The 10,044-nt window shown below is 45.7% G+C and overlaps 1 protein-coding gene across 1 annotated transcript in view; it reads left to right on the top strand.

Annotated features, from left to right (window-relative positions):
* The window catches only part of psda (pleckstrin and Sec7 domain containing a), a 38,499-nt gene that overhangs the window by 21,995 nt on the left and 6,460 nt on the right, over positions 1-10,044 (top strand). Inside the window, exons 9-14 of the mRNA XM_041946929.1 lie at positions 5,585-5,628; positions 6,819-7,009; positions 7,630-7,700; positions 8,318-8,475; positions 9,007-9,151; positions 9,269-9,412. Coding sequence (XP_041802863.1) covers positions 5,585-5,628; positions 6,819-7,009; positions 7,630-7,700; positions 8,318-8,475; positions 9,007-9,151; positions 9,269-9,412 — 753 coding nt within the window. The remainder of the gene's footprint in view (positions 1-5,584; positions 5,629-6,818; positions 7,010-7,629; positions 7,701-8,317; positions 8,476-9,006; positions 9,152-9,268; positions 9,413-10,044) is intronic.

The raw sequence follows: 10,044 nt of genomic DNA, 5'->3' as shown, positions 1-10,044 counted from the left end.
ATCAGCCGGTGAGTCTGACTCACGATGGAGACACACGCTCAGTCGTGTTTTATTTTGACGATTTTCAGGAAGTTTGTACAATCTTTGATTCGTTTGGATGGAAACTTGACAAGCGAGAGAGTCTCTGTTTTTCTTCTTCTTCTTCTTCTTCTGTGTTTGGCTGCCTTTGCGTTCAGTCAGTTTCAGGAGGTTTCGGTCTGATAAACAGAGCTGACGTGTTAAATCTCTCTCACAGACTCTGTGCGCTGTTTGTTGGTCAGTTTTGATCCACCATCAGTTTTCAGATTCCTTCCGTCTTACAGCCGTGTTTCTTCCTGCCTCCCGCTGCGTGTCTGCAGCTTTAGCGCCTCCTGCTGCACAGTGTTAAGATCACACATGGCAACAACCGCCCACAGCGCCCCCTGCTGCATATCTGCTGCGTTGCTGCTGTTTTATTCCTGCACCGTGCAGAAACCGCAGACGATGCAGACGACGAGTCTCCAGCGATGCACAGCGTCGCCTCGAGGTTTGATCGTCGAGCGTTCGACTCAAACGAACATACAAACAACAGCATCCAAACCAGCTCAACCTCAGTGTCTTCATATCTGCTCGGCTGAAATGACGTAGTGAAATCTAAATCTTCCTCTTTGAGCACGGCCAGGTGAGCGAGCTGCACTGAGGTGTGTGAAACAGATGGAGTTCTAACCCAAGTTCAAAAGATGGATCGTCCTCTGCCAGAAAGAGATTAGAGATATTCTGTATGCAGAGGACACTTTCTGTCTGCAGGAAGTCCTCAGAACAACACACCTGTACACCTGCACAGCTGCTTACCTGATGATGAGGAGCTCCTGAACACATGTGGAGCCCCAGCAGGTGGAGGAGAAGCACACGACCTCCTCCACCTCAGCCGATGGGCCGGGCCGGGCCGGGCCGGGCCGGGTTGTGGTTCCTGTGTTGGAGGTCTCTGCTGCGTCAGTGTTCTGATCCTGCAGGTCGTCGTCCTCGCAGAGTTAGCAGCTCGGCGCTAACCTGCTTTGTTGCTGCTGTTGGTTGTGAAGCTGCAGACTTTGTGTCGAAGCTGCCGAGGCTACATAAATCTGTTTCCTCTCTGTTAGCGGCGAGCTCTTCTAACCAGGACTCTCAGGCAGCTCGATGTGTGGTTCTGATCACCTGATGACATCATAGCTCGTAGGCCACGCTCGACCAATGGCTGAAAGCTGCGTCCGTGGGCGGAGTTTATATGCATTATAAGTGTGAACACGCAGAGGATTGTGGGAAACTCGAAGGAGGGAGCAGGTCCTCGTCACAGAGGTGACGGCTATTCAGATGGTTATCTGCAACCTCGCCACTAGATGCCACTAAATTCCACACACTGCTTCTAAAATAAATGAGCTATTGAACAGAATTGTATCTGAAGTGAGATTATGTGGATTAATGAACAAAACAAAGGTGTTGATGGTATTTAGTTATAAATAAGATACTTCTAAATATAATAAATATACTTCATGTGTAGAATGTCACAGAAACCAGTGGATACACATTCATTCGAAAGACATACGACATAAAAACGATATAAAAATACAAACTAAAATATACAGAATATCAAAATACAGCAACATTTAAATGTTAAAGATTATATACAAATAAATAAGAAATAAACTAAAAAAAAATAATATTAAATAAAATGTTATATGAAACTTAAGATATTAGAATACATCAAACTGCTCGATGTATCCATAATTACAATTAAAAACATCATCATGTAAAATATGAAAAACATTCCGAGGCTTTTCAAAATAAAGCAGCTTCCTGTGTTTCCTCATATGTTTAATGAAAGCTCTTAAATAAAATTGCTGAGTCATGGTTGTGTTTTTCTTATTTTCAGCTGATTTTTTTGTCTTTTTTCTGCTCAGCGTCTCTCGACCACATTTACATTCAGCTCTGTGAATCCTTCATGATTGACAGCTCTGAGGAGGGCAGGGGGGCGGGCTGAAGCTCCCGTCCCTGCGCTCTCATTGGCTGCTGCTGCTGAGAGAAAATGCGCATTGAGAGAGCGAGGGAAAAAAGAGAGAGAGAGACAGGAGAGAGGGGAGGGAGGGCGAGCAACAGTCCTCAACAGTTCAGAGTCTGAGCAGAGAGAGGAGGAGGAGGAGGAAGAGAGAGGAAGAAGAGGAGGAGGAGTGAGCTCACCTGACGGAGGGATTCTCCTGCAGGACAAAGACGACAACAAGCGAAGGAGGAGAAGAGAAGAAGAAGAGTGGGAGTGAAGTTGGAGGACGAAGAGATCAGCGTCTGAGGAGGAGGAAGGAGGGATTCTCTCCATCTCTTTTTTCCTCCCGGAGTGCAACAGGAGAAACTCTCCTCTTTTTCTGTCCTCCCCGTCGGCTCGTCCCTCTTTTTCTTCTCCACCTCCATCCCCTCTGCCTCTGTCCATCCCTCCATCATCCCTCCATCTTCAGTCGGGGCTGGTCGTGGCGTCTCAGGAGGAAGCTGACGTCAGTTTTGGGGTGCTCTCTCTCTCTCTGTCTGCATGTGTGGGTGTGCTCGCTCGCCCCAGCCTTCCTGATTCTCCTTTCTTCTTCTTTTCTTTTTTTTTTTTGGTGAATGTTTTGGATGTGAGAGCGAGCTGCTGGTGCTGCTGATGCGTTTCCTCCGTCACGCAGCTTTATTTGCAGTCCAGGGATTCTCCTCCGCCGCCGCCGCATCAGGACGCCGGTGTGAACAGAGCCTGGCGGTTTGGAAAGCTGCTCAGTGACAGAAGAAGAAGAGGATCGTTGTGGTTTGGATCTCTTTTGATTGAATGTTTGAGCTGGTTGTCTGCAGCTGTGTGAGCGGACACACACACCGACAGTCCGGAGTGTGTGTGTGTGTGTGTGTGTTCGGCGATGAGACGTGAACAGGAAGTTGAATCTGACTCGACTTTGACAACGAAATTAAACTTTAGATCTTGACAATTTGAACCATTTACTGTTATATAAAGTCTGCTGAAAATGTTTCCTGATTAGTTTCAAGTCGTTTTCTCGTGACAGCTTCAGCTTCGTTTATTCAGTTTTAATTCTAAAAGTATCGTTGAAGTTATTTCTCCAATAAAAATCTATTTCCTTTGTTTTATATCAGCGACTGTCGCTCACCCGAAGGTGGAAATTTGTTCTGATTTACTGAGTGACGAGCACAGGATTGATTATTGTGAGCAGAATGTACTTTGAGTCTGAATGTGAGTTTTTGAAGTATTTGGAGGATCTCAGGCGTCCTGCAGCTCAGAGTCCGGTCCCGGTCTGCGATCGTCGGCTCTGACGTGTTTGTTGGCAGCGTCTTTTTGTTTTCGTTGTTTTGCCTCCAAACACCTGAGCGAGCCGCCGGCTGTCGGCCTGCGGGATTATGAGCCAGATGAATCGCTGCTGTGTTTTTATGCATAATGAATGGAGCCGGATCCATAATGCAGCAGGCTGAGCTCCACCGAGGACACAATCAATCCAGGCTGAAACGGCCCAGTTAGTCTGCTCACAACCAGCCGCCAGTCGCTTCTATTTTAAACAGCCAGACTCCATCTGCACCTCCTCATCCGATGGCTTCCATGTTCTTAATTTGCTGAAAACATCGGAGCTCCATTTTGGAAACGGCTCCGAAGCTGGATCAAAATCTGAAATTCAGGTTGTCAAAGTGGAGTCAGATCTGTTCCAGAGTTCATGTGAAGCTGATAATTTGTCGAGAAAACTGGACTCGGCAGTTCATATTGGTATCAGGTTTGGTTCTGGTCTGAATCTGTGATTCATCAGTTGTTTGGAGGTCACCTAGAGGTCGTCCTCTCCTCCAGAAGCCGGATCTGTGTGGGTTCGATACCTCTCTCATTTCTCTCTCAAACCAAAAACCCTTTTGGTTTTCTTTTGGCAGGTTTGGTCATCCTTACCCGTTCAGACTTTCTTTCTTCAGCTGAAGTTTTTCTCTTTCGCTGGATCCACTTGTTTCACCACAAAGACTCTGAAGTTCAGTCGGACTCACGTGAACCAGCGTTAGACTCGAGCCAAATGCTCCTCTTCTGAACTCTGAACTCACCACGATGATCGGCGTCAACAGCATCCACTCGTCGGGCCGTATGCGGTCGCGGTCGCTCTGCTCGGTCCGCAGCGGGCGGGATTCGAGGGACACCGACCCCTTCAGGTATCCCAGAACCCCCCGCTCTCGCTCCCTGAAACCGCTGGCCTTCCCCGACCTGCTGGGAAAAACCCAGGACGGACAGCAGCACAGACAGAGCCGCAAGAAGAAGGTAGACGCTGGGATACACACTCTAACTTTTAGATTTAAGGAAGTGTATGTATGTTGCATTTCACTTACGGACCACAAGAGGGGGCTGGAGCACCACAGAGCATTTGACATAAACACATGAAGAATACACGGTGTCAGACTCCACATGTGGTAAATCCAGGAAACCAGGAAAATGTTCTTCAGAAATTGATTAAAAGACCAAGAGGAAAAGTTGCCTTCAGAGCCTTTATTTAGTCAAATATAACGATTTAAAACAGCTGGGACCTGACACAAGGCTGGAAAAATAAAGAAGGGAAATAATCTCCTTTTTAATCACTGTTCTCATTGATGGGATTGAAGCCAGTTGCTGTTTTAAACCATATATTTTTTTTACAGTTTTTAAGAAGGTATATATTGAAATATTTTCGAATAAAGGCCTGTCCCTAACAGAGGCCGGGGGCTGTCTCACCCGTCACACTCATCACTCTGCTCTCAACGGTTCTGTGTTTATTCCCTAATTATTTCCACTTGTTTTTACCTATTTTATCACTGTTTTACTGACAGTTAAACTCAACACTTCCTGCAGATTTTTCACAATAAAAGACTCAACATTATCAATGTTCATCATCACATCATTTTCTCACATTTCGTTATGGTGCCATGTCATCAGATCGCCTCATTTCATCAGATCCTTCCTTTAAGAAGCATTTGTGTTTCCGGTTTGTTCGTATTTCATTAAATCCCCCCATGGTGCGAAACGCTCTGTGTGGGTGTCGAGCTTCATCGACGGTAACTTAACAGGATGAAGAATTAGATGAGGCTCTTTCAATTGTTTCCAGCTGCTTCTGGAATCAGGAATTTGGCTTTTAATGCTGAACATCTTCAGGAAGTGGAATTGGGGCTGTACCATTATGTTTACATTTTTAAAGTGAGACCCTGTCCTTGATTTATTATGACCCTCCAAACCCCCCAGTAACAAATAGGAATTTTACACAGTGAGCTTTAATTCAAACCTTAATTTGTTGTGTTCTGTTCTGTTAAATAAAATCTAAATCTCAGATAATAAACAGTCAGTACCCCCCCCCGCGCTCCCAGAAAATGTAAACGCCCCCCCTCAGCTTCAGCTGTCCTCTAATAAACCATGAAATGAACTGATGGTGCTCAGAGGCGTCTGTCTGTGTTTATGTTTTATAGATTCCAGCTGATTTGAGCTGTTTCTGTCATGTTTTCACATGAACGTCAAAAAAAGCCAAGAATCCCACACGCACATGCACACACACACACACACACACACACACACACACACACACACACACACACACTGCCACATCTGTCTGACTGTGTGTGTGTTGTGTTTCTGCAGACTCTGTACAGCTCCATCAAGAACGAGAAGCTTCAGTGGACCATGTGAGTTTCCTCCTCCAGTTTGAACCATCAGCTGGTTTCTACTGGTTTAACACACAACATGTGCAAACATCTGAAGTGTGTGTGTGTGTGTGTGTGTGTGTGTGTGTGTGTGTGTGTGTGTGTGTGTGTGTGTGTGTGTGTGTGTGTGTGCGCGTGCGTGCGTGCGTGCGTGCGTGCGTGCGTGCGTGCGTGCGTGCGTGCGTGCGTGCGTGCGTGCGTGCGCTGCCCTGACTCTTATTTAAGCCTCTGTTGCCATGGCAACCATTCCCTGCTTTCTTTCCGTGCTGTAATTACAGGTCAGCATCCCGACGCCCATGCTTGACTGAGGACGCACACACGCGCATGCGCACACACACACACACACACACACACACACACACACACACACACACGTCTTGTGTGCGTTCAGCATCTGTCCTCCCTCGTGTTCAGCTGTTTTCATTTAACCCTTCAGTCGTGGTTGTGATGCAACGTTAATCTCCTGCAGCGATGAGATGAGACGAGCTCACAGGAACAGGAACAGGTGACGTGATGATCGAGAACACGTGATGAGGTGACGAGAGTTTCCTGCAGACCACACCTACACTCTGCTCCTAGCAACCAATCGCACCTCAGTTCTGTCTTTATCGACTATATTTTGATGTTTTTAACGTTGTGATGTTCGGACACACTTTAGATTTTGTCGGTTCACCTGATTAAACGTGCAAACGTTCAACGTGATCGATCAATAAAAAACTTCTGAGCTGAATCACACACGTCCTGACTCACCTCAGCTCGTTATCAGCCTCGTTACCAGGTGACGAGTCTCCCCCCTCCTTCAGGGCGTCGCCTTCGCTCCTCTGCTCAGCGATCGGTTGTTCTGACAGGTGGTGGACCCCCAACTTTAAACCACTGCGACGAAGGAGCGATGAAGATGTGTTTTTATGAGGTTAGTTAGACCAGACGACGATGATGAGGTGATGACACAAAAAGAGAAGACACGATGAAATGATGAGACGAGACGAGCACATGCAGCTAGAGAAGAGACGCTGAGGAGAGGGGGTGCAGATGCTGAAACAGAAAAAAAGAAATGTGTGAGAACATCGGACCAGATGATGATGATGATGAGATGAAGACGATAAAATCACTGAGAACAGATTACTACTGACCGGACCGTCTCATCGATTTATTCTGTCCTCTGTCTTTCTAAGTGATGAGGAGGAGTTGAGGAAGTCCATGTCGGAGCTGGCTGACGTTCGAACGGACTCCGCCTCCCACACCATGAAACGGCTGGGGAGTGGAGGAAACCCGCTGGTGGGCGTCGCCCAGCAGGCCGACGGCGAGCTCTATAAGAGCGGCTTCCTGGTCCGCAAAGTCCACGCGGACCCCGACGGAAAGAGAAGTACGCCATTCTGACTTCCACCAGTCTTCTTCTTCTTCGTTTGTTTTTTCAGTGCATATAACCTGCCGTTACATTTTCCTGTAGTTCAAAATGAAAACAATCATTTCATTTAAATCACAGGACCATGAATTTTATAATGTTAATATTCCTTTTGTTTGCCAAGAAGTCATATACAGAGAATTATTATTATTATTATTATTATTATTATTATTATTATTATTATTATTATTATTATTATTAGTAGTAGTAGTATTAGTATTGTTATTAGTATTATTATTGTTATTATTATTAATATTATTATTATCATTATTGTTATTATTATTATTATTGCTGTTGTTATTGTTATTATCATTGTTATTATTATTATTATTATTATTATTATTTTACATGTATGTGTTTCTGTCAGCAGGACAGTCACATATATAACAGCTGAAGTTCTCTAAAGTTTTAATCTGATAAAATAATGTAACGTATGTTTTTTAGCTGTTGAAGAGGTTCGGGGTCAAACGTTCGGATGACGTCTCAGTTTTCTCTAAGAAGTTGGCTGAAAACTGTTTGATGTGTCAAAATGTCAATTTACTTGTGATGTATAATATCCCATGATGCTTTGCTTCTCCCAGCTCCACGGGGTAAGAGGGGCTGGAAGTCTTTCTACGCCATGCTGAAGGGTCTGGTGCTCTACCTGCAGAAGGTGAATCATCAGCCTACATTTCCCAGCAGGCCTGCTGTTTGTCCCAGATTGAATCAGGATCAGATCAGAACAAACGTCAGAGACAGAAAACCTCTGATTTAAATCCGACATGTTTCTGTCGTAACTTTATTATTTTCACTCGGTTGATACGAGCATTCAGAGCTTTTCCATAAAGAAACAGACGTCACACACGACGCGTCACTTTGATCCCATCATGAGTTTTAATGACTTCTGATGTGTTTAAGTTTCTCTGAGACATTTTAATAGCAGGGGATGTACGGAAGCTTATTGCTGACAAACGGAATCAGTTTTCTCTTTAAAACAGAAATATTTCCTCATTCTTGCCAGTTTTTCCCTCATTACAACAATATATTTACATTTTTGTCTTGTTTTAAAATTTGTTGTGCAAAATTTGTTGTGGTTCTTACTGCACTTGCAGTGCAGTAAGAACCAGAAAATAAGTTGCTGCGTCATTACAAGTATCTCAGTGTCATGAGAAGCAAAACTCTTATTTTGATGACTTCCTCTTCACATGAACTGTTTATTATGATGACATATTTTTCTCTATGTTAGTGTTTGTAAGCTTGATACGATGCTGCTCTGTGATTGGCTGACAGGATGAGTACCGTGCGGAGCGGGAGCTGACGGAGGAAGACGTGAAGAACGCCGTGTCCATCCATCACTCTCTGGCCATGAGAGCCGCTGATTACAGCAAGAGGCCGAACGTGTTCTACCTGCGGACGGCGGACTGGAGGGTCTTCCTGTTCCAGGCTCCGTAAGAACCAGCGTTCTCGTCACCTGGTCGTTCACACATCGTCTCTGATCTCTTTTCGCTGCACAGTGGACGTCTTTGCGTCACTGATGCTCCGAACGTCTCACAGCTCTAACAGTTTACCTCTGCAGCTCTGACGCTCTATCATTCATATCCTGACACTAACTGTGCAGTGACAACCTGTGGACGCACAGCTACAAACCAAAGACGTGTTTTCATTAAAACACTGAGTGAAAATAGCTAAAACATGAGCGAAGCCTTTAAAAACTAACAATAATTTAAACAGAGCAGCTAAAAAAGAAACCCATCGATCGGCTCGACGTTCAGCTTTAACTTTAACGACACATAGAAACACACATTCAAAGACTTTAATTTAGAATAGAATAAATGAGTCAAGTGTATAAAAGTGAAGGAAGAAACAGAAAAGAAAACTAAATGAGAGGTACGAGGTCGCTGTTCAGCCACATGTAGACCTTCAGCACATGTTCAGACTGTTCAGGCTGAGCGTCGCTGTCTCTCGCCTTCCTCCCGCAGGAACGCAGAACAGATGCAGTCCTGGATCACGCGCATCAACGTGGTGGCGGCCATGTTTTCGGCTCCGCCGTTCCCGGCGGCGATCGGCTCCCAGAAGCGGTTCAGCCGCCCTCTGCTGCCGGGATCCAACACCAAGCTGTCGCAGGTACGAACGGCGTTTGAGCCCAGGTTCACTGACTGATCTGGACTGGAGGTCCTCATGATGTTTCTGTCACTCTGAGCCGCCGTCAGGACAGCGTTCAGGTTTTCTCTCTCCCGACAGGAAGAGCAGGTCAAATCTCACGAGAACCGGTTCAGGGCGGTTTCCTCCGAGCTGGCCGACCTCACGGCCTCCACTCCGGACCGCAAGGTGAAAGGTCGCGAGCTGGAGGAGCAGAAACTCCGACAGGAGTACCTGGAGTTCGAGGTGAGGGGATCCACCTACAATACATGACCCAGAAATGTTTGCAGTCCATTAATCTTAAAGTCAGCCATCACAACTACAGCGCAGACCTCCAACCCTAAACCTGGTTCTAACCCTAACCCTGAATCCACTTCACTTATTTTCCCGTAGAGCATCTTTACTTGAGGACAGACTGATTTTATTTATTTATTTTATGATGAATTATTGCCCCCCAGTCGTGTTTCTGGTTTCTGGTTTCGTGTCTGTAACAGTGTGAAAACCCTCAGAGGTCACATGTCTTATTTTTCCTCTGTGAAGAGCAGCTGAAGGAAACGTGCAGTAAAATCCTTCAGAGGTCTGAATATAAATGACGGACTGAAGTTTCTCTGCAGCTCCTTCTGTCTCGTTCCTGCTCGTCTTCATCACGAACTGACAGTGAATCAGTGTGTGTGGTGTCAAACAGGCTGCAGAGACACAAACACGCTGTGTCGGGAACACGGAGCCCAGTTAAAGGACCAGTCTGCTGTTTACCGCCTGTTCCTGCCAATCACGTTCTTTCAGCTCATCGTTGGTTTCACTTCATTTCTGCCCGCACAGAGCTGATTCATCACTTCACTCCTTTTTAAAGAAACACTGTCTTCCTGTTACAGTCAGAG

This window comes from Chelmon rostratus, chromosome 11, assembly GCF_017976325.1.
Source record: "Chelmon rostratus isolate fCheRos1 chromosome 11, fCheRos1.pri, whole genome shotgun sequence".
Taxonomy (NCBI): Eukaryota; Metazoa; Chordata; class Actinopteri; order Chaetodontiformes; family Chaetodontidae; genus Chelmon; species Chelmon rostratus.
This window is presented reverse-complemented; position numbering and strand designations above follow the sequence as displayed.